We start from the raw sequence: 23,884 nt of genomic DNA, 5'->3' as shown, positions 1-23,884 counted from the left end.
CTCAGATTCAGGCTTTCGTTGTAGCACTTCCTTGCCAATTTTTGGTCTCCCCTCACCGTTGCTATTCCTCCTGGAGTCGGGAATTTCATGCAGAGGTGAGGAGTTGACACTACTGCTCCAAGTCGATTAAGGGTAGTTCTGCCAATTAAGGCATTGTAGGCTGACCCTTCATCGATGACTATAAAGTCTATACTCAGAGTCCTTGATTTTTCCCCTTTTCCAAAGGTGGTGTGAAGGGGTAAAAATCCCAGTGGCTTTATTGGCGTATCCCCTAACCCATATAGAGTGTCGGGGTAAGCTCTCAGTTCTTTTTCATCTAACCCTAGTTTGTCGAAGGCGGGCTTGAAAAGGATGTCCGCCGAGCTTCCTTGGTCTACTAGGGTTCTGTGGAGATGGGCGTTGGCTAGGATCATAGTTATCACCACGGGGTCATCATGCCCGGGGATTATCCCTTGCCCATCTTCTTTCGTGAATGAGATAGTGGGGAGGTCGGGTGTCTCATCCCCGACCTGATAGACTCTTTTGAGATGTCTTTTGCGAGAAGATTTGGTGATCCCACCTCCCGCAAATCCTCCTGAGATCATGTGGATATGTCTCTCTGGGGTTTGTGGTGGCGGATCTCTCCTGTCTATGTCATCCCGCTTTCTCTTTCCATGGATGTCCGACCTCTCCATGAGATATCTATCAAGCCGGCCTTCTCTAGCCAGCTTTTCTATCACATTTTTGAGGTCGTAACAGTCGTTGGTGGAGTGACCATATATTTTATGGTACTCACAATACTCGCTGCGACTTCCCCCTTTTTTTGTTTTTAATAGGTCTTGGGGGTGGCAGCCTTTCAGTGTTGCATATCTCTCTGTATACATCCACTATAGAAGTCTTTAGAGGAGTATAAGAGTGATACTTTCTGGGCCTTTCGAGACCGGGTTCTTCCTTCTTCTTGACTTCCCTTTCCCTCTCCCTAGGGGAGGAAGTGGGTCCAGGTCGTGAACCTAGGTCTCTTAATTTGGCATTCTCTTCCATGTTGATGTACTTCTCGGCCCTTTCTTGTACATCACTTAGAGAGACGGGGTGTCTTTTAGATATGGACTGTGAGAAGGGACCTTCTCTAAGTCCATTGACTAACCCCATTATTACTGCCTCCGTGGGCAGGTCTTGGATTTCTAAACATGCTTTGTTGAACCTTTCCATATAGGCTCGTAGAGATTCTCCGACCTCCTGTTTTATCCCCAGGAGGCTCGGTGCATGTTTTACCTTATCTTTTTGGATTGAGAACCTCATCAAGAATTTTCTTGAGAGGTCTTCAAAACTGGTGATGGATCTTGGGGGAAGGCTATCGAACCACTTCATCGCTGCTTTCGACAAAGTGGTCGGGAAAGCCTTGCATCTCGTAGCGTCGGAGGCGTCAGCTAGATACATCCGACTTTTGAAGTTGCTAAGATGATGCTTTGGATCCGTAGTTCCATCATAGAGGTCCATATCAGGGCTTTTGAAGTTCGTTGGAACTTTTGCCCTCATTATGTCCTCGCTGAAAGGATCTTCTCCGCCTGGGGGTTGATCTTCTCCTTCGTCGCGGGAGTTCTTGAGAGAGGATTCTAGTTGCAAGAGTTTTCTTTCCAACTCTCTTCGCCGTTCCATCTCTTCCTTAAGGTACCTTTCGGTTTCCTTTTGCCTCTCCCGCTCTTGTTCCAATTGCTCCAGGCGGCTATGGACTAGTCCCATCAATTCTGTTACGTGGGATGGTCCACCCTTTTCTGATTCACGTCCATCTGAGGAGTTTACCTTTGGATTCTTCATTCCAGAGGTACCCTCTCTGTGTTGGTCGTTATCTTGATGTTGGGCTGTGTCTTCATTGTCGTTGCCCAGGCCTAGATTCTCTTGCTCAGAATCTGTTTCAACATGGCCTTCTTCATGGGATCTTTCTGCCATCAAGGGATGATCTCTCGGGTCCCCGGCAACGGCGCCAATGTTACGATGGGTAACCGGAGATTAGTCCAATGGATGGCGTTCGGCGGCCCAAGTGTATGATGGAGGAGGACTCCGTGTGGGTCCGCAACTCGGGAGGCTCCGTCCGACTTGTGCTCGCGTGTGAATGGGGGGTGGTACCTGCAAAGACACTCCGATGCCTAAGTTAGCAAGGGTGTGAGCAGGTCTTAGAGAGTATTGGACTTAGGAATACCTGAGGCGTGTCAGTGTACTTATAGTGGTGAGCCAATAACCACCGTTGGAGTAGTGCCGTATCTTTAGGATAATAACCGTCCCATTATCTTAGGGAGGTTAAGATATGGCTTTATGAAGTGGTTGGAGAGATTTCAGGGGCGGTTACTCATTTGAATGAGTATTTATCTGCCAGCTAATCTCGCAACCGACTTCTTCATACCAAGTCGGGGTTAACACCGACCTCTTGGATGGAGGTGGGTGCTTCGATAGGCTTAACCTAGTGGATCAGGCCTTTCGATTGGTCCTGGGCCCTTAACATTGGGCCAGGGTATGAACAATTACTTTGCCGAAAAATGAATTAGGGACTGATTTATCTGCCGGAGTAAAACCTTGGAGATTGATTTGTGTATTAATTTTTCTTGAAGACTAAAATGTCCAATTTTAAAATTCTTGGAGACTGATTTGGGTCATTACTCTAAATTTATTATTATTTTTGTCCAAAAACACAAAAAAATTACAGTACAATATTATTGTGCAATTAATAATAATTATTTTATTTTATTTTATTTTTTGAATAGAGAACTGTTATATTTAACCGGAAAAAATATCGAATTGATTTGTATATTAATTTTTTTTAGAGATTAAAATATTTATTTTTAGAATTTTTGAAGATTGATCTGAATAATTATTCGATCAAAAAATAAAAATGAATTGAAACTAATTTATCTACCAAAATAAAATCTTAGAGATTAATTTATATATTAATTTTTTTAAAAATTAAAATATCTACTTTTAAAATCTTTTAAACTGATTTAAATAATTACTTTTTTTCGGTAATATCTTTGTCAATTTTTAAATTCGAATTAATACCCGCCTCGCACTTATTTCCTTGAGGTTTTACATTGCTTCCTATGTCAATTACGCTCTTGATTAATATATCCAATAATATTGTGTCAATTACAACCTTTCTTACATTATTCAAATTTTTTCTTAAATAATATTTTCTTTTACCTAACAGTTTTCTTTTCGTTTCTTTTTGGCCTATGCTAAAAAAATTGAAACTACCATGAGTCAATTTCATTTTATAGGAGTGCTACAATCTATGTCATTAATATTTGTTCTATTGACAGCAATATATTCTAATGACTTTCCAATACAAAATAGATGTAATTTCCAATCAATTACTGTTTTCGGGAAGATTGCACCAATTTCACTACATAGTAAATTTAGTATTTCTTTAAAATTCAACTTTACTTTTCTTTGCAAAAAATAATTCAACTGTCATCCATTTTCAGTGGTTACGTTTACATGTGAATTTCATTACATTTTATTTCGTTTTCCCAAAGTATGACGTGATTCCTTCACATGAATAAAATGCCAAAGCAAGTTTTTCTTTCATAAATGAATATGTCAATCAAGACTTAGATTAAACGCATGACTTTATAAATTATATTTATCCATAAACATGAAAAAATCGATTGATTTTATCAAATTCTAGACTTTAGTGGCTCACATGTCTTTGTTCTGCACAGTCAATACGCTATGTAGATGCAGACGTGCATGGACATGATTACGGATATGAAACATTTATAAAGTTACCTCCCTTTTAGGTTATTACCGTAATAATAAAATTCGTTTCTTTATCAAGATCGAAGTCAAGACTCCAACAACATTCTGGCTCCGTTGGATTACAACGACATGTCAATATGTGATATTAACAAGAAGTCACAAAGAATAAAAATATAAAAAATAGCATTTTTATATTTGTTATTAAATTAAATATTTTTTTTGTTTGTGATAAACTAAATATAAAAAAAATAAATTATGAAAGTTTAATTTATTATTAAAAAATTATAATTATGAAAAATATAAGTATAAAAATTTGATAAGAATTATAAAAGAAAAATAGAAAATAAATGACACAAAATATACTTATTTAATGTCTTTAAATATAATATTTATGTCTTTTTTATTTATTTTTCACGGTATCTCCTAACCCGACAGACCAATGATTAATTTGTGCGGAGCTTGAAACAAAATTTTGAAGGAGGGACAAATAGAAAATAATTGTCAAGATACTTTTGATATGGATCTCATCTAAGATAAGCTCGTCTAAACTCATCTCTCTGATTTGGGTGATATTGCCAAACTTGAAGCCATTTTCCAAAGTCTCGTTCCAAAAAATTAAGGTCAAACTCATCAGATATAACCTTTGAACTTTTAAAGGTTGTATCTCATTTTCTTCGTGATTCATTAAAGTAGAAGAACTATCTATAGGTGTTGATATTGTAAAAGTTATATGTTCTCCTTCTTGAATATTAGCATTCCTGTTAAAAAATCATCAATTTTTTTTATTTTTCATTATTATTTTATATAAAAATTTGAATATATATCCTGTAAAATATGTAAAAAAAGAAGTTAGAAGGACAAATATTAAAATTTATAATATTTATTGATTTTTTTATTAATTTATATAAATACAATAATATCAATACTTATTGAATATTCTAATATTTTTTATCATATAAAAAATTAAATTAAATAAACAGTAAAATATAAAATAATATTAAATTACATAAATAAAAATACCTAATTTTTTATATTTGAACTCAAAGATAGAGAGAGTGTTGCTTATTGAATAGAGAGTTGCGAAATGCTTGTGCAATAAAAGCAAGAGATGAAGATTGAACTTTGGTATTTTAAGTCATAATAAAATATTTGAGCCAACTGAACTATTTTTTATTTTTTGAAAAAATATTACTAATTTTTTTAACAAAAGTTTGGGGGGCATGGCCCCCTTATATTAACTAAGCTCTGCCCCTAGTTGCAGTACTAGTGAGCTAACTACTAGACCAATCCAATTTGATTAATATCTGTGTCTATGTTATCTATCAATGTGATTTTATGTTTTTTTTTTCTTTTTCAGTCTTGATGATTTTATGTTTTTTTTATTCCTATCTTAATGTCAGCTCCTTAGAAATAAAGAGTGTCTTTTTGTCCTAGAACAAAACAATACTTGTGTCCGTTTTTTAAGGCAAAAAATTACTTTTGTTTGACAACATAGACATGATCCTCTTCGTCATGAGGCCCAAAGAAGAAAACTTTTAGAAATTAGACAATTCCGAATTTCTAATGGGTCAATATACGTATAGTTAAGCTTGACCCAACAATGAACGAAAGGAATTGATACTGCAAGAATGAAGGAAATTAGAGGAATGGCCTTAGGGCCCATTTGATCACCAAAAAAAAAAAATTAGAGGAAAGAACAAGTATGAATAATTAAATACAAACTTTCAGCAAAAAAAAAAGAAAAAGAGATCATATTGGGTCTCCAACATTTGTTTGCCACATTAGTTAGTGTGTGTTTGGATTAGAATTTGCAAACGAGAATTTGTATAAAATTAATTTTACAAATTTTAATTTTGATAAAAGAGTGAGTTGGTGTTAACGTGATTTATGTTTGGTAAATTTTTTTTATTAAAATGGATTATAATAGAATGAATGTTGTTTGGATTACGTCATTCAAAATTACGTTTAGACAAAAATTACTAAAAAAAAAGACATAAATTTATAAATTTAAAACTATATTATTTTAATACTCTTTGATAATTTCTTTTAAAAATAATTTAAATTTATGTATTAAAATTTAGTACTCTTTTGATTATAATTTGTTAGTACTCTTCTTTAATACTCTTTTTGTATTTAATTATATCTTTCTAATAAAATAAAGAGAAAATGATAAATAGGTCCTTGACCTTTTGTCCCGCAGACATTTTCGTCCCTGACCATTGAAAAATACTTTTAAGTTCCTCGCCTTCACAAAATTTGGACGGATCAATCCCTCCGTCCAAATGCCTCTATCAGGGACTGATCCGTTCAAATGCTTCCACCAGGGACTGATTCGTCCAAATTTTGTAAAGGTAAGGAATTTAAAAATATTTTTTAAATGGTCAGGAACGAAAATGTCTGCAAGACAAAAGGTCAAGAACCTATCTGTCTTTTTTCTAAAATTTATATTATAAAAAATAACAATAATAATTTAAGAACATATAGTAAAAAATATACAAAGTCAAATAAAAAAATAAAGTTCTATAAAAAAAATACTTATTAATAAAAATGATTAAAAAAATTTATATGAACAATGAATACTAAAATTTCTATTAAAAAAATACAATAATATACATAACTAAACATAAAAAAATTCTAAACAAAAATATTCATACTATTAACAAATAAATAAATAAATAATTGAAAAAATTAAAACTTAATAAAGAGTACTAATAATAATATTAAAAAAATATTTATTTGTAAAGTATAGTCATAAAAAAATTAAAAAACTCCGATGATTATTTTTGTTATCTTTTATTGTAAATGAGATTGAATGATAAAATTGGTAGAATATCAATTAAAAATAATATTTAATAATCATAAATTTCTCAAGTTTAGTATAATACTATCATAATCATTATATAATAAACGTACTTAAAATGTTGTTTTATCTTTATTCAAAGTAAAATATAAATGGAACAGTTTGAAGTCTATAATATTCTTGAGACATAAAAAGAGACTTGAAAAAAAAATAAGAATATATATAACTTAGCATGTCAATTTTACACTAAATTTTATATTATAAAGCTAATAAAAATTTATAGGCAACCTAGTATTTTACTAACCTCATTAAAAAAATAATTGGCATATAATATTGTGTTACATGATATACATTTTATTTCAAGTCTGAAAGTATAGTTAATAAATCAGTTATATCTATCACAAATATTTGTACAAAAGTATAAATCATAACATGTTACTAAAATTAAAATATTATTTTCTTATCTAAATATATATTATTAAAAACTTCGTTGAACACCGGCATTTGTTGTTGATGAGTTTGGATTGTTGTCTTCATCTAGAATTAAAATGTTCAAACCATTGCGATTCTTAACTCTTAACAAAGCAATGTAAAGTTGGCCATTAGTGAACACTGATTTTGGCAAGTAAAATCCTACATGTGATAATAATTTACCACATAGTAAAATACCTTAATTTTTCAATATTTTTCTCTTCATATATAATATCCTGTCAGCCAATAACGCCTAAGTTGCATTTTAAATATGATTTGATTTGTTAACACTATTAGATATCAATAGCATCACAAACAATTTTCTCAATTGATAACCAGACCTCATTAATAACTGCAATGAATTTTCTATCGTCACAGAGTAGTCCCATAAAATAGAAAGCATCTTAGAAGTTAGGATATATAATCACATTAACTGTGCTAATAGACTCATATGTTGTGCAACTGTAACATGTTTTAATAATTAACAAAATTCTCATATAGTAGATATCATCACATGTACCCGGTGGAATATAGTTTAACCTCCTGATAGAATACTCTCTCTTGCGTGGATATCATTCCCTTTCTTCGCTATCATAAACAAATTGATTTGGAAACTCAACATACATTAAAGTTTGACCGAACTTCAAATTCTTTGTTGGTCTCCATCCATGCTAAGAACATTACTTTTTCCGTTCTTTTGATCCATGGTTTTTTCAAGATTGTCATCATCTTTAAAGATAATATTTTACTTTTCAGATAAATAAAAAGTTAATCTCATCACTGAAGGCCATCTCCGATGAATATCATAAGCTAAAGTTCTCTATACAACCTCATGTGCCACAATTATAAAATTATTTGATCTCATAATACATTTTTTTAAGTATGTTTTATCTTTTATATTTTTAATACTAACATACCAATAATAACATTTTAAATAAAAAGATAAAAAAATATTTATTCACCAAAAATAAATTTTTCTCAAAAATTAAAATCCTTTCAGTACAAAAAAGTTTAATATTACAAAAATAATTATAACAAAATAAAGGTAAAATAACAATCTAAATAAAAAATATTAAAATAAATAAATTTAAATTTATAGAATAAAAAATTAAAATAAATCTAAATAAATAAATTTATATTAAAGTTAATATTAAATTTCTAAATTTCGTTTTATTCATCTAATATGTGTAAGTGTTTATATTTAAAAAACTAATTACAACTTAAAAATAACAACAAAAAAATTGTACCAAACTGTATACATATATATTTTATATTTTAAAATTTTAAAAAATTAACAAATTCATAAAATTTGAAAAAAAATTATAAATTATTTTTTATTGAAAAAATAGTTACAATTTAAAAATTAATAATTAATTAATTATTTTAATTTTATAAAGATCAAACAACGTAAAATATTTTTTTAACTGTGTTTATTTTTTATATTTTTAATATTAACATATCAATAATAATATTTTAAATAAAAAGATAGAAAAATATTTATTTTCAACAAAAACAATTTTTTTAACAAATTAAAATCTTTTAAGTACAAAAAAAATATTATAAAAATTTTTGTAACAAAATAAAGTTAAAATAACAATTTAAATACAAAATACTAAAATAAATAAATTTGAATATATAGAATGAAATCTTGAAACAAATCCAAATAAATAAATTTACATTGAAGTTAATATTAAAATTCCTAAATTTCGTTTTATTTATCTATTATACGTAAGTGTTGATATTTAAAAAATAATAATTGATTATCTGTCGTCGACTCCTCTTAGCAAATTCATGAATCGAGACACAAGAGTCCTCTTAACTGAAGTATGTATTTTTTTATTTTTTTAATTTTAATTTATGTGGAAATAATTTAAAATTAAAAAATAACAACTTAAACAAATAATAATAATTTATAATTTAAAAGAGTAATCGGTAAATAACTTAAAATTTAAAAAATAATAAACTAAACAAATAACTTAAAATTTAAAAAATAACCACCTAAGCAAAATAACTTAAAATTAAAAAAATAACAACCTAAACAAAACAACTTAAACTTTAAAAAGTAACAATCTCTTTTAAATTTAATTTTTTATTATTTTATTTTAAAAGAACTGTTTGTTTCTATTTTTAAATTTAAGCTCTTATTATTTTGTTTTCGAACTTGTTTCTTACTACTACTTACTTCTTATTGTTTTGTTATTATTTTTAAATTGTTGATTTTATTATTAAACAACCGTTCTAATTTTAAAATAATTTATAAATAATTTATAAATAACTTTGTTTAAATTAGTTCAATAATATTAAGATTTAAATATTTAACTACCTTGCTAATAAACTCGAAAACTAAATCCTTATTGATATCTAACAACCTAACCGAATAATTTATATATTAATTTTTTTAAATTAGTTTAATAATATTAAGATTTAAATATCTAACTATCTTGTTAATAAATTCAAAAACTAAATCCTTATTATTATCTAACAATCTAACCAAATAATCTATTAATTTATAAATAAAATTACAAAATTTCTAATAAAGACATTTAAGCAAATAATCTCGAAATTCAACATATGAGTGACACGTTAGCAAAAAGTCTCCCCATTTGTATTCGATCTGGAGAAAAGATTGCTTCAAATTTAAAAAGTAACAACTTAAGCAAATAATAAATTATAATTTATAAATAATATTTTAAAAATTTTTAGTGATGATACCTAAACAAATTATTAGTTCAACAATATTAAAAACTAAATACCCAACAATCTAAGAAAGCGTATTTAAAAATTTAAAAGGTAACAACGTAAGCAAATAATAAGTTATAATTTATAAATAAAATTTTAAAATTTTCAGTGACTACACTTAAGCAAATAAATTTTCAAACTCAATGTATGAGCACCACGTCAGCATAAGAACTTCCTATTTATATTACTATAAAGATAAAAAAAAAAATTTTAAACAGTATAAATAACCTCACATCTTAATAAGACTGATAATTCTATTTACTTTATTATAATCCTTTGTAATTAGCATAATAGTTTATAAATTATATAAATTTTTAAAAATTATTCTCAAATCCAATTACTTACTTAAAAATTAAAAAAGAACTAAAAGAAAAATAACAACTCAAGAAAAGATAATGTTTCTACCGAAACAAACATATGCTTGGCATTATTCTATTAGATAGACTCTAAATGGAATTCCAAAATATGTGCATCCAAATTCTCAAGTTTTATTTTCAATCTTGATCTTCTTGCAAGTTGAGATATCTCCTTCCACCTTCGAATCTTCCGACTCCGAGGATAGTCGCTTAGTTAGTGTAATAACATTTTCCAACACTTCAGATTCACCATTGGCCGTAACTTCATTGGAGAATTCAAGTAACAAATTTTGTACTTTTACCACGTTAAATTAAAGACTTCTTTTTAACTTTTGATTTTATCTCACTAATATTTTTTGAATAAAATTAAGATCTAATTTTGAGAGAACAAACAAACAAAAAATTTATTTTTTGAACAAATACCTTAGTCCCTTCTACTTTCTCCCCTTTAATGATTGAGGATGCCTTTGAAATTGGAAGCAAACTACCGGTATAGTCAACATCCTAAAATTATAATTAATTATTAATTATTATTTATAAATTAGATACTACTAATGACCAAGAAAGTAAAAAATAAACTAATTTTTAATAGAAAGTACACTTATAATTATACTCACAATTTGAATAGGGTGAGCATTTTTGAATTTATTTATGAGATTCACATTATCAGTCATCTTCTTAACTTTATAAGAAGGTGAAAAATGTGGATTATCAGATATTTGAACTTCAACGATAAAGATAAAGGTCTTATCAATTAGGTTGAGAAAAAAGTGTAGGTGTATCCGATAGATCTCCTTTCTGCAGGGTATTATATAATATATTAATAATAAATAATATAAAAATTACCATTAAAAATATCTTCACTAGTATTTTTAAAAATAAATATTGGTTAGAACTTACTAATAGGAGTGGATCAAGTATCTCTACACAGCTCTTTCCCAGAACTTGTTTTGCCTCATTGTCAAAGACTACAAAACATGCAAAATAAAATAAAATAGAATTGATGAACAAAAATCAAAGAACGATTAGGTGGGAATAAACAAATAAATTTAAAATATAAATAATATAAATTTAAAATAAAATAGAAAAATATTAGTAGAAAACTCACGTCATCGAGCCAAACCATCTCAATTGAGTATGGTAATGGAGAATTTACGTAACTTGGTAGTGTTCATAACCGTATCATTCGTATACGTACACACAATTTGTCGATGGTAGGATTGATGTCTGCAATTTTGTGAATACCAGTCATTGGAATCAGTAGATAGATTTTGAATATATGTAAAGAAAGGGATTGATGTACTTTAAATTGTGGTGCTTTATATTTCTCATAACTTATACTTTTATAGTTGACTCATAACTAAAATTTTTTAAATTTGATTGACTTTAATTTAAATTTAAATTAAAGTCAATCAAATTTAAAATTTAAAAAATAACAACCTAAGTAAAATAACCTAAACAAATAAAATAATTTAAAATTTAAAAAATAACAACCTAAGTAAAACAATCCAAACAAATAATTTAAAAGTTGAAAATAACAACCTAAGCAAATAATAATTTATAATTTATAATTTATAAATATAAATCTAAAAATTTCTAGTGATGACACCTAAACAAATAAATTCTGAGAATCAACGTATGAGCGCCACGTCAGCATATGAGCTCCCCATTTGTATTACTATAAAGATTTTTTAATTTTTCAAGTGAACGCAAAAGCTAAACACAAAAGTTACAATTTGTTAGAGTTTAGAGGGAAAAAATGCGCCAAACAAAAATTACAGCATTTAAAAAAATTGAACGTATTTTTTGTATTTCTAACATGTTTACCAAACACACTCTTAATAATTGTAGTGTTTAGGCTTAGTTTGGTAAAGTTTTTACTTTTTAAAAATAGTTTTTAAAAGCTAACTTTTAAAAGATGGCTTTTTAAAAATTGTAGCATTTATGTTTGGTAAATCAAATTAAAAATTGCTTTTAATAAACACAAGCAACAATAATTGCATTTGGTAAAATAGCTTTTTAAATTTAAAAATATTATAATAGACATAAATACAAATATTAAATTTAAAAATTAGTTAACATATGAGGTTATATTAGATTTTTAAATTTTGAAAAGCACAAGTCCAACTTTAAAAAGCTCTATCTTAAGTGCTTTTAAAAGTATTTCAATTTGTTAACCAAAAAAAAAAAGTATTTCAATTTTTTAAAAGGCACAAGCACATGATTTTTTTTATTTACCAAATACAAAATTGAAAAGTTTGAGCTTTTAAAAAATATAAACACCGCTTCAAAAAGTTTTATCAAACCAAGCCTTAGAATGAAAATGAGAGTGATAGTGCTAACTTATTACTCCATTTAGCGACTTATTGTCGAAAAAGGACCTTAACGAGAGTGAGTTTAAGTTTGCAAGTTAGAGCATTTTGTTTAATTTGTTATTATTCGATTACTTTATAAAATAAGAATATATTTATTTTTATTGAAGTTGATTTTTTTAAGATATTTTGTTTATGAATTTTTTTTAACTTCATAATTGTTAATTTATGAAGATTTTTTTTTACTTCATAATATGTGTATGTAAAGAAATAATTGTAATTAAAAATTAAATATATCCTGAAAATAAATTGAGAAAAAAAAGATATACATAAATACTAGAATGATAATAATAATGATAATAACGAGTAATTACTATATTTATTTTATTTATTTGAAAAATTCGCAAGCTGTAATAAAAATAAAATGTAAATCAATCTATTTACAATAAGAACAAAATATTAAAAAAATGAATTTGAAAAGCAAAATTTTAAATCGAAAAGAAAAACTAAATTTTGATGGATCCGCAAATTATTTTAACTTTTAAGTAACGGTTAGTTTTTATTCATATATTTATTATCTTTTCTTTTTTTTTCAAATAAGTTTTTCTTATTTTATATTTTTACATTTCAAAATTACCTAAAATCAAAATATTTATTATAAATAGTCAAATTACCGTAATTAAATAAAACATAAAACAAAAAATTGACGCTGTTGAATGGCTAGTGTACTAACTGTAGTGGGCTAGTGGCAGTAAAATATACATATAAATAGTGATGGGCAACCCTATTCCAAATCACATAAGAAAGCAATCGAGCATGGAGAAGAACAAGGGCATGAGCGACGTCCTCCCTCTTGACGTCATTCGGCGAATCTTTCTGAGGCTTCCCGCCAAAGAGCTGTTTCGTCTCAGATGCGTCTCCAAACTTTGGCACTCTCTCATATCCGATCGAGATTTTGCAGAATCTCATCTTAACCATTCCTCTGTAGCACCCTCCCATTCATGCCTCTTCGTAAACTTCCTATCTGTGGGTTACTTTGTTGACGTAGACACACTAGCATTCAAAGAGCTATCTCTCCCTTTCAGCAGGAAGAAGCGATCTTTAGATTTTAGAGTCCTGGGATCCTGCAGAGGGTTTGTTCTCTTAAACCGATTTCCACATTTTCTTATAGTATGGAACCCTCTCACCGGATCCAGCAAAAGAATATCTTACTCTCATATCGTTTCTCGTAGTAAGATCCCGGGCCTTAATTTTCACGATCATGCACTTCTCTTTGGATTTGGTTATGATGCGTCACAGGATGACTATTTGGTAGTTTTAGCTTGGGACAATGGGAAGCACTCCCAACTCCACGTAGATTGCTTTTCGTTGAGAACCAATTCATGGATTAATTTCGATGCAGCACTCCCCAAACCCTTTGGTCACAAAATGTGGGAATCTCGTGGGTTATTCTTACATGGCGCTATTCATTGGTTGAGTTGCTATGGTGCTTACATGAATGCTATTCTTATCTTTGATTTGAAGGAATGGAGTTTCTCAACGACATCTATACCGGTAAAGCATTATAACTGGTACTCCGATCTCACCCTATTAGGAGGGTGCCTAGCCTTGTTTTCGTATGATCACGTAGGTAAAACTTACATATGGGTTATGAAAGAATATAAAGTGACGTCATCTTGGATTTTAATGTATGCCATTCCTTGTTTTAAGATAGTGCCTCTGTCCTTATCCAATGGTAGTGACATTATTGCACTACTATCTACTACCAAGTTAAAGTTCGCCAAATATAACGTCAGTGGAGAGCTTCTCCAAGAAATTGATTATCCTCCTCTTTGCTATAGGCCAAATCGAAACTTCCTAACTTTCTTTGTATATACAGAGAGTCTCTTGCCATTCCCTGCTGATACCAAAGATAAGGATAAGAAGAAGAAAACCGGTATGTAAACTATTCTTCTATGCTTTTTATTGCTCTGTAATTAAGAAAAAAAGTTTATTTCATGCATAAAGTTGCATTCAGATATGAGATTTGACTATTGATTATATGAAATTAGAATTTATCAATGTTTAGGGAATCATTAATCACGCATTTACTAGCTGACCTTTTTTGCAGGCCATCGAGTTCGCCGATAAAGTTAGGGTTCACAAGTTGAGCATGAAGAAATTTCAATTTCATTTTGCTTTGGAAGTATGATTTTCTTTCCAAATTCTCCATTATAAGCTATCCTGTGGACACTGATAACAAAAAGTACTACTTAAATTGGTAGCTCCTTTCAGTTTTTTTTTTTTTCCATGAACAAAGTCCTATTACTATTGATCACTGTATCTGAGGCCATTTTGAAGAACTACTTTTAATTTTATATCATGAAAAACAGTCCTATTTTTTATGACAAGGATCTAAGTTAGTTATTTGCTGTAAGGTGCAAGGTGCATTGGCCTTTCCGAATTAAATAGCAGACTTAGCATCAAGTCAATTTTGTTGAGATCTTTGGTTGAACCTAACCTTTTTAAAATTAAATTCCTGAAAAAAAAACTAAAACTTCTTTTTTCCTCTTCTAGGGTGTAGCGGGGACATGTTTTGGATTTGGCATTCTCTAAATTTTGAATTTTACTTTAGAGGATAAAGTATGATCTTTTATTCTTGAATAGTTTCTCTTTCATATTTACTCTTGGTGTCACCTATGAAATAAATGGTGAGAGATCACACTTTTTCCTCTAAAATGAGAATTCAAAATTTAGAGAATCCAAATTTCATGTCTTTTTATTATATATCCTTGTGTATGACCTTTTAGTTAGGGGAATTTTACATTGATGCTTTTCTTCAATTTTCTTGTTGGCCACTTAAGATATATGAATCAATATCATGACAAAAGGGCTGCATGTTCATTTGTAAGAGTCAAGCATTTTATTTCTGCATTGAAGAACCATAGTTGCTCATCCAAGTATTTTCTGCACAAAATGAGCAGATGTCGAAGAAATTAAAAGGCACTGCATCATTTGAAATGCATATATCTCAAATGGAGCACTTTAATAAAGGGTTTATTTTTTAAGAGTTTGTATCATGCTATTGTACTTCAGGCTAGAACTGGAATTGCATGTGTATGTTAATCTTGGTAATATTTAGAAGAAATTTATGTGGACCAATTTGAATTTTCGCGGTCAATCATTTTTATACTTTCTAAAAAGTAGTGCAAGTCTTAGTAAATTGTAACAAGTCTTAGTAAATTGTAATTGTTCATGCACCGTATATCTGTTATAGACGACAAAAAGATTACTATTAAATCATCTTAATAATAAAATATATGAATAAATGATCATTTGTATTCATAAAAAATGAAAATACTAACATATGTATCCACACTAAATTCAAATTAAATTTGTATTCATGCAAGATGTTCTCATTGTAACAAAAATATCCTACATGACATTCCAATTCTCCAAAGATAAAATACTTTTGTCAGACAGAAGATATCTTACGTGGGTACAAGTTTAGTTCTGATTTAGTGTGGATACATGTGTCAGTGTTTTTATCTTTTACGAGTACATATAATCATTTATTCTAAAACATATTTTATAAATTTTTTAATAATTATCAAATAATTTTTTTAAAAATTATTTATTAATTAATTTTTGTATATTATTTTATTCTAAAATCTATAATCTATTTTATAAATTATAATTTTATTATTCTTCATTTATATCATCTTCATAATTATATCATTAACCATGGGAAAACATTCTGACCCTAACATGTTCGGTAGAAAAACATTCTTCTTTCAGTGAAGACACACGAAGAAGTCCCTGTCTCTTGAGCTTTTATATTCCATTTGGAAGGTAATAAGTTTGAATACTAAAATATCTCAAACATATGAAAAGGTACATGTTGATTCAATAGAATCTTCAATAAGTATATTCACTGCACCTTAAATGGATGAATGGATTTAGAATATGGGGTATTATTAAGTGGAATGGCTACATATGAAAATCTTGAACTGAACTCTTTATGTTAATGAGTGAATCATCTAATATAGGTCGTTCTTAGAAGAACATTAAAGAATGGAAGCATGATTCATCACATTGGTTTGAAAATGAGCGTCAATCAATCAAGGAGTCGGTTCTGAAAATAGGATAATACATGATACTTAAAGTAAGATATAAAGAGCAGTAACATAAAAATTAGTGTTATTGCGTTTTGTTTAGTGATAAATTAGAATAAATTATAAAAATTTAATTTTTTTTATTTTTTTATTTAAAAAATTTAAAAAAAATATAATAATAAAAAAATATAATAATAAAAATTAATAAAAATATAAAAATAAAAATAAAAAATTAATTATATTATGTCTATATCTCTAAATACAATATCTCTATTTATATCTTATCTATCAAATACAATTTTATATTTTTGTGTTTTAGTTTTAGTATCTGATAAACCTATAAATAAACGCAACCAAGAGTCTTAAATGCACAATCTACAAGATTTAATCATGCCAAGGAATCAATGTCTATGTGTGTGCAAATCTCCATATTTGTATCAGCATTACTCTACAATATGCAAATATCACGAAAAAAAGTCATGGATCCTACAACTTTTGAGGCCTCCATCAGTCCTTATTTGCGCTATATCAAGTTAAGATCCACTAACCTATTAATATATTCTTCAACAACATCTATCTCCAGCACATTTGAAAACATAATATATTAATTAAATGTAATGAACATACATTAAAAGTGGCATAATATTAATAATAAATTTTAGTTATAAATATTCAAATTCTATAACTTATACATGTTAAGAATTTTATTATTATTCTATTTGATCTACTTAAACATGTTGTATAAGATTCTTACTATTATTCATTTCTTAATCTTTTATACTAATGGTAAAAAATTTCTCCAAGTAAATACAACTTCGACACATCTTATTAGATACATTCATATATATCATGATTATAAAGTTAATTCATAATTTTATATTGAATTTTGGTATTTTTTATTCTCGTTCATTATTTTTCTTTAATTGTTTGTAAATCAAAGAACAATAAATGAAAAAATCAAGTATGACAACTAAAATAAATATAAAAATAAAAATAATAAATAAAGATGTAACTTTGTATAACTCTAATATAAATTTATGTCTTTTTTAAAAATAAATAAATTAAATTCTTATAATAATAAACTAAATTTTAATTTGTATTATATTTTAGTTGAATAATTATATGAAATTATATAAATATTGTAAAATATATATTATTAATATAAAATCATTTAAATTTAATATTATTTTATATATTATTTAATTAATCTCTAAATAATATAATATTTATTAAAATATATTATATAATATTAATAATACACGCATCACATAAATCTGAATCTAGTATAGTCTAAAATAGGATACGCTCTGGGTTGCTCTATTGTACAGATTTGAGTTTCATACAGATGTACAAAAATTCATGGTTGTTTAACACATATGCTATCTCGTCTATGCACTGTCTCAGTTTATCTCCATTTAACCGTTAGGAGTCGGAGTGAATGCAGATTAGATCAGATAAATTAGATATGGCTAAAATTTCGATTCGATCTGCACTAAAATCATCAGATCCAATATCTACGATTTTTAAGCTTGGATCCGATTCGATCCGCAAAAGTGCGGATAAGATCGAATCTCGGATATATTCGCAAAACATAAAAATATTTTAAAAACTTATTTTTATTAAAAAATATCAATAAAATTATTTTTCCACTCTTTTAAGCATGTTTACTCTTAAAAATATTATTAAACATATTTTTCTTAAATAATAAAAATAAAATAATACAATGTATATGATAATTATTAGTTAAAATAAAACATAAAAAGAATATTTACTTATTTATTTATTTATTTTTGCGGATTCGCAGATATGCGGATATGACCCAATCCGATAGCTTTGCGGATCAGATCGATATCTGTAATTTTCAGATTGGATTCGAAAAAACACGACAGATATGTGAATTGGATCCGATCCATGAGCACCTCTAGTTAGGAGTCTCGTCTGAGCCAACTGCCAAGTCACAGCTAGAAAATTGAACGGGATTCTGTTCTGATTGGGTATGTATCGGGCTAAAACCCGTGTTGGGCCGAACGGGTTGTTCGGTGCTAATAGCGAATTGGTTGTTTGTCTGTTGTTGGGCTCCACAGATAATTGTCGACAAAAATAATCAAGGTATTCTGCGAGAGGTGACTTGCCAGCGGTGGGAACGGGCATGGGTTGGGGATAAATTTCGGGTCGGGTCATCTTCAAGAAGAATTTGATGGAATACCCTCACTATTAGAATGTCACGCTTCCGGCTGCACCACTCTAATAGTAAGAAATATTATGACTACTTCATATACTTAATAATAAAAATAAGAGCTTTTGACTCGAAAACGTATCGCTGATTTTTTTTGAAAACCGGATAAAAACTACTTTACCTTGAAAACAAACAAACATATTTTTATATACATGACTTCTTACATAAGTAGCTAATAAATATAATATACATATAAAACATACAACTCATATCCCTCTTACAACATTCTAATAATAAAGGTGAGGGATAAATCTATAACATGTGTAACAAACAGAAACAACATATCTAAGTACTTAACTAAAATTCTACAAGCTTCTTCATCTGTCTTGAAAAGATAAAACTGTAGGGGTGAGAACATCGTCCTCGAAAGAGTTCTCAATAGAGGGTTTAAGAATTGTTATGAGAGGATATTTAAAAGAAAACTCTTTTTTCGATTGCAGAGATTATTGCTCGTCTTATGAATCTTTTTAAAATCCAACTATTAATCATCCAAAACCTTTTTAAATAAACCATATTTAATTCTTTAGAAATCCAAAACCCTTTTTATCTTATAAGAAAAATATCAATCAGTTTTCTAGACTGTATGAATGACCAACCTGTTCCAAGCATAGGTTCATTAAATCTATACTGAACCAGCTTGATTTTTCAGACTTTACTAATACCTCAATCAGAAACCAATCACAGTGTTCAACTCGGGCGACTCAAACAATTCAACAACCAAATCATCTTCTCATCATCATCAATATCCAATCTCAAAGGTATCACAACAGAAACAAACACAGGCAAAACAAACAAGGAAGGCACATGTATAGATAGCAGTTACAGCAAGTAGCTCAGATAGCAGTTAATAACAGTTAAGCAATTAGGCAAACCCAAACAAATTTAAAGTCAAGCAAAGCATACAAGTGCATATGATGCATGCCTGTCCTATGGCTGATGATATCATCTGTCGGTTATATAGCCAACCCAACATGTCCTGGTAGCTAACCATGGACTAAAACACTCATTGCGGAGCAAGTGGGTTTGAGCTAGAATCCCCTTACTACTACCCGCTTAACCCAGAGCCAGTGGAATAACCACTACTGTGGCTACTACCCATGCGGGTGTTTAAAAGTTCAACCTGGAGCAAGTGGAACGAACCACAACCCTTGCTACTGCCCAGGCGTCACAATCACTGACTTGGAGCAAGCAGAATGAACCACAATAATCCTTTCTACTGCCCAAGTATCTCTTTTTTTTTTTTTGGACTTGTACTGCCCAAGTATCTCAATCAAATTCAATTTCCTTTTCACATTCATTCTCGTTATCATTCAATTATTCAAAATCATACTCAAAAATCAATCTTCATTCTCACACTCATTCTCATTATACTTGTTATTATTACTTTCTTTAATAATTCAGATTCAAAACATAATTCATTTCTTTTTAAATAAATCAAGCTTCAAATGTAATCATTTTCTTAATAACTCAAAAATCAAATCATTTAACCATTAAATCCAAATTTTTTTAAATAACCATCCAAACAAAATCTCTAATTTTTATAAAATTTCGACAACAGCTCTTCTAAAATTCGGACTATACCACCCTTATGGGTCCTATAAAAACCACACTTTCTAACGTGTTTCCAACTAGCTTCAAATATCAAATCCTTTCCAAAATCAAACCAAATTGCAGTTTTGAATCTTTTTTTTTAAATCAAATATTTCCAAAATTAAACTAAATTCCAACATTAAACCCTTTCCAGTAATTTAAGAAAAATCAATTCAATAATGACCAATTTAACAAACTAAAACAGCAAATCAGAACAACCAGTTTTCTCAATAATTCAATAAATCAATCAAATAAATATTCACAGCCATTCAAACAGTTCAATTCAATTCATAAGACTCACAAAGTAAAATGAATTTAAGAAAACGCCCATACTACGAATAATCGAAACCCATAAACCAAATGCATCAAGAAACTCCTTTTCTCTCTGCCCGTAATCAGCGGCAGTCGCAACCTCATTCAAACTGCTTATGCAGCAACTACAGTAACTCTAATCACAACATATAATAACCAAAACTCAATCTTATAACAATTAACATCGCAAAATTTCAGTATAAATTAACAGAATAGTGACTAAAAGAAATTTTCAAAACAAAAATGCTTACCACAACTAAGAAGAAACAGATGAGTCAGGTAGCGCCAGATCCCATGGAGGTTCCGCAATTATATAGGCATTACTTAAGTTGGCTAATTATTTTTATTAATGTTATCTCAGTAAATATTATTTATATTGTGTAATCAAAATAGCACCAACGTTTTTATTATTCATGCTTAATTTAGTGCTCAAAAGGTTTTAATAAGAAAACTGAATTTCGTTTAAAATTAACAGAACACAATAATTCTACATATAGTGAGATCAAATTTACCTATAGAATTTATGCAAACATATAATGGAGGCAAACATATATTTTAAACAAGTTACAATTACGATGCATACAAAATTCTAATTAAAAATTTTTTTAAGACTTATTCTCTTACAACATCATTAAATATGTTATATATCATAATAATTAAACATAATATGTTATAACTATAGTTATCATAATTGAATCAGTAATCGAACCAATCAAGTTATTGAATTATTGGATCATTAGTTCAACTGATTAATCCGATCGCACATAAATATATTACGCTATAATCAACAATATATTATATCAACAACATAAAACAAAAAACTGAACAATCTAACAGAAATAAATATAGATAATCAACATAGATAATCACATCATTAATCAATTAATTCTAAATACTAAATTATTAAAAATTTAAAATACTGGAATATTCATTATGAAATGAATGACTAATCTTGATGACAATGCGAATGCTTGAATTAGTTTTGCTGTTAGCTCCACTTCTATCAACAATTTATGGAGATTCATAGACCGATCATGGTTGTTTTGACGTACCTATAATTATAAAGTAAGAGATGTTCACTATAATAAATGATGAATTTTTAAAAGGGGTAAACTTTTATGGGGTTCTTTTCATTTTATAACTTCTATTCCAATGGAAGGGGAAAAAGATTCATTATTAATAAATTGTCACCTTTTTTATAATTGAACTTAATATTTCAATATGCAGGGGAAGACTAGTAGAGTTTTTTTTTTAATTTTTTTTTCATTCACAATAATTGAATAACTTAACAAAAAATAGATATCTTATGGCTGATGTACCGCCGCCGGCAGAAAAGAGGGAGACGGAGAAGAAGCATGGCGTTGACGACAACGACAAGGATGACTGGACGACTGGACCGACAAAAGGAGGACGATGACAGACACACAGCAGCACAGGACAGGAGGAGACGAACAGCAGCAGTAGCAGGAGGCGACAGACACATAGGACAAGACATGATAGTGGCACAGGACGACGACTCTGAGTAGCAGTAGCCGACGACGTCACACTGTTCGATGGAAGTGGCGCTGGATGAACGAGTATCTCTCAGGTCTCTCTCATCAGTTTGGGGAAAGGGAATGGGTTTGGGGAAGGGAATGGCTTCGAGCTAGGGTTTCTTTGCTTTAAGTTCAGTTTTTTTTAATATAATCGAAACGATGCATGTCACTAAAGTAAAAACAAAAAAAATAGAGTTTGAACCGGTCCGGGTTTGGTTTTTTCAAACCCGCCAGTTTGCCGATTTTCGTCAAACTTGACCGGGTTAAATCAGGACTTGCCGATTCACTTTCTTGTCTTGTCAGTTAGCTCATTCAGACCAATTTTGTTACCGATTCACCAGGTTTTTGGTCTGTCCAGACGGGTCGATCCGATTCTGATAACACTAGTCATAACCAATGTTCTTAAAACTGGTTCGAACCGGTCAGTCGAACTGGTCGAACCGAAAACTGTTGGCAAACATAGTTCGGACAGAAGGCAAAATTGTCAAATTCAAAAATCAGAGTTGGACCATCGAACCGGCCAAAAATCAGTCGATTGAACCGAAGCGTGATCTGGCCGGTTTTTGAAATTTTGCCAAAAATGCTGCGTTTTGCCTTTGCATGCTGAAAGGAACCCTAGTCAATTAGTCACCCAAACTCCCACAGACCCACTCTCGAGCCTCCAGCCCTCCACTCTCACCTCTTGCTCTCAGTTCTCACGTCTCCAGTCTCCACCTTGAGCTTCCGGCGCAACCTTTATCCAGCCACCGTCATCGTCAACTTCCGTGGAGCTAACGTCAGCCAATTTTCATCGCGAAGTCAGCCGTCGAAATCGCAGACACCACCAGTGTCACTTGCCGTCGCGCAGTGTCTTTCCGCTAGCACCAGCTCTGTTCGACCCTTACATCCCTTCAGCCACTGTCTTGCCTCTTGCCAGCCACTGCCTCTATCGCCGCCAGCTCTACATTTTTTTCTGTCTTACACTAATCCTAGGTATAAATTTTGTTTTTTGTAATAATAATTATTAAAGCATTGATTAATTGTTGGTTCTAAACCTTGTTGTTGATTGCTTGAAGCATGAATAATTGTTGAAGCATTGATTAATTGTTGGTTCTAGCTGTTGATTGCTTAAAGCATGATTAATTGTTAAAACTGATTGCTTGAAGCATGATTAAATGATTAATTTTTTGGTGCTGATCACTTAAGCATTATTAAATGATTAATTGTTGAAGCTGATTGCTTGAAGCATGATTAATTATTATAGTTTATTGTTGAGGCAATGATAATTAATTAGTTGTTGGGTGTTAAACCTTATTGTTGAGACATTTATTAGTTGATTAGTTGTTGGATTGTATTGTTATTGGAGCATGATAGACTAAGTGATATTGTGCATATTATATATAATTTGTGTCTTAAATTTAGGTAATATATATTTCATCCTTTCGTTTCATATCATTAAATTTCGTGTAGTTAATATCCTACGCTTATCATATATTGTATTTAATAGGATGGAAAGACAAAAAAAAACAAAAACCTTGTTTTTTCTCATGACCTTGTTCTGATCTCACTTTTCCTTTTTTGTCTCATGACTATGATGTCTATTATTTTTCGAGAAAGTTTAGGGGCCAGCAACTTTAGTATTTTGTAACCAGCACTTAACTATCAAAAGAAAAGTAAGTGATCTTCCACCATTGAATGTAATCTCACACCATTAAAAACATTATTGATGACCAA

The 23,884-nt window shown here is 29.5% G+C and overlaps 1 protein-coding gene across 1 annotated transcript; it reads left to right on the top strand.

The window, feature by feature from the left end:
- Positions 1-13,220: 13,220 nt before the first annotated feature.
- On the top strand, positions 13,221-14,348 carry LOC130975705 (F-box protein CPR1-like). The gene has a single exon (XM_057900453.1). It carries the CDS (start codon positions 13,221-13,223, stop codon positions 14,346-14,348), a length of 1,128 nt encoding a protein of 375 aa, XP_057756436.1.
- Positions 14,349-23,884: the final 9,536 nt, after the last annotated feature.

This window comes from Arachis stenosperma, chromosome 4, assembly GCF_014773155.1.
Source record: "Arachis stenosperma cultivar V10309 chromosome 4, arast.V10309.gnm1.PFL2, whole genome shotgun sequence".
Classification (NCBI taxonomy): Eukaryota; Viridiplantae; Streptophyta; class Magnoliopsida; order Fabales; family Fabaceae; genus Arachis; species Arachis stenosperma.
This window is presented reverse-complemented; position numbering and strand designations above follow the sequence as displayed.

Bases quoted from the DNA above. Each gene is read 5' to 3' on its own strand.
- LOC130975705 (XM_057900453.1), top strand. From the start codon at position 13,221: ATGGAGAAGAACAAGGGCATGAGCGACGTCCTCCCTCTTGACGTCATT.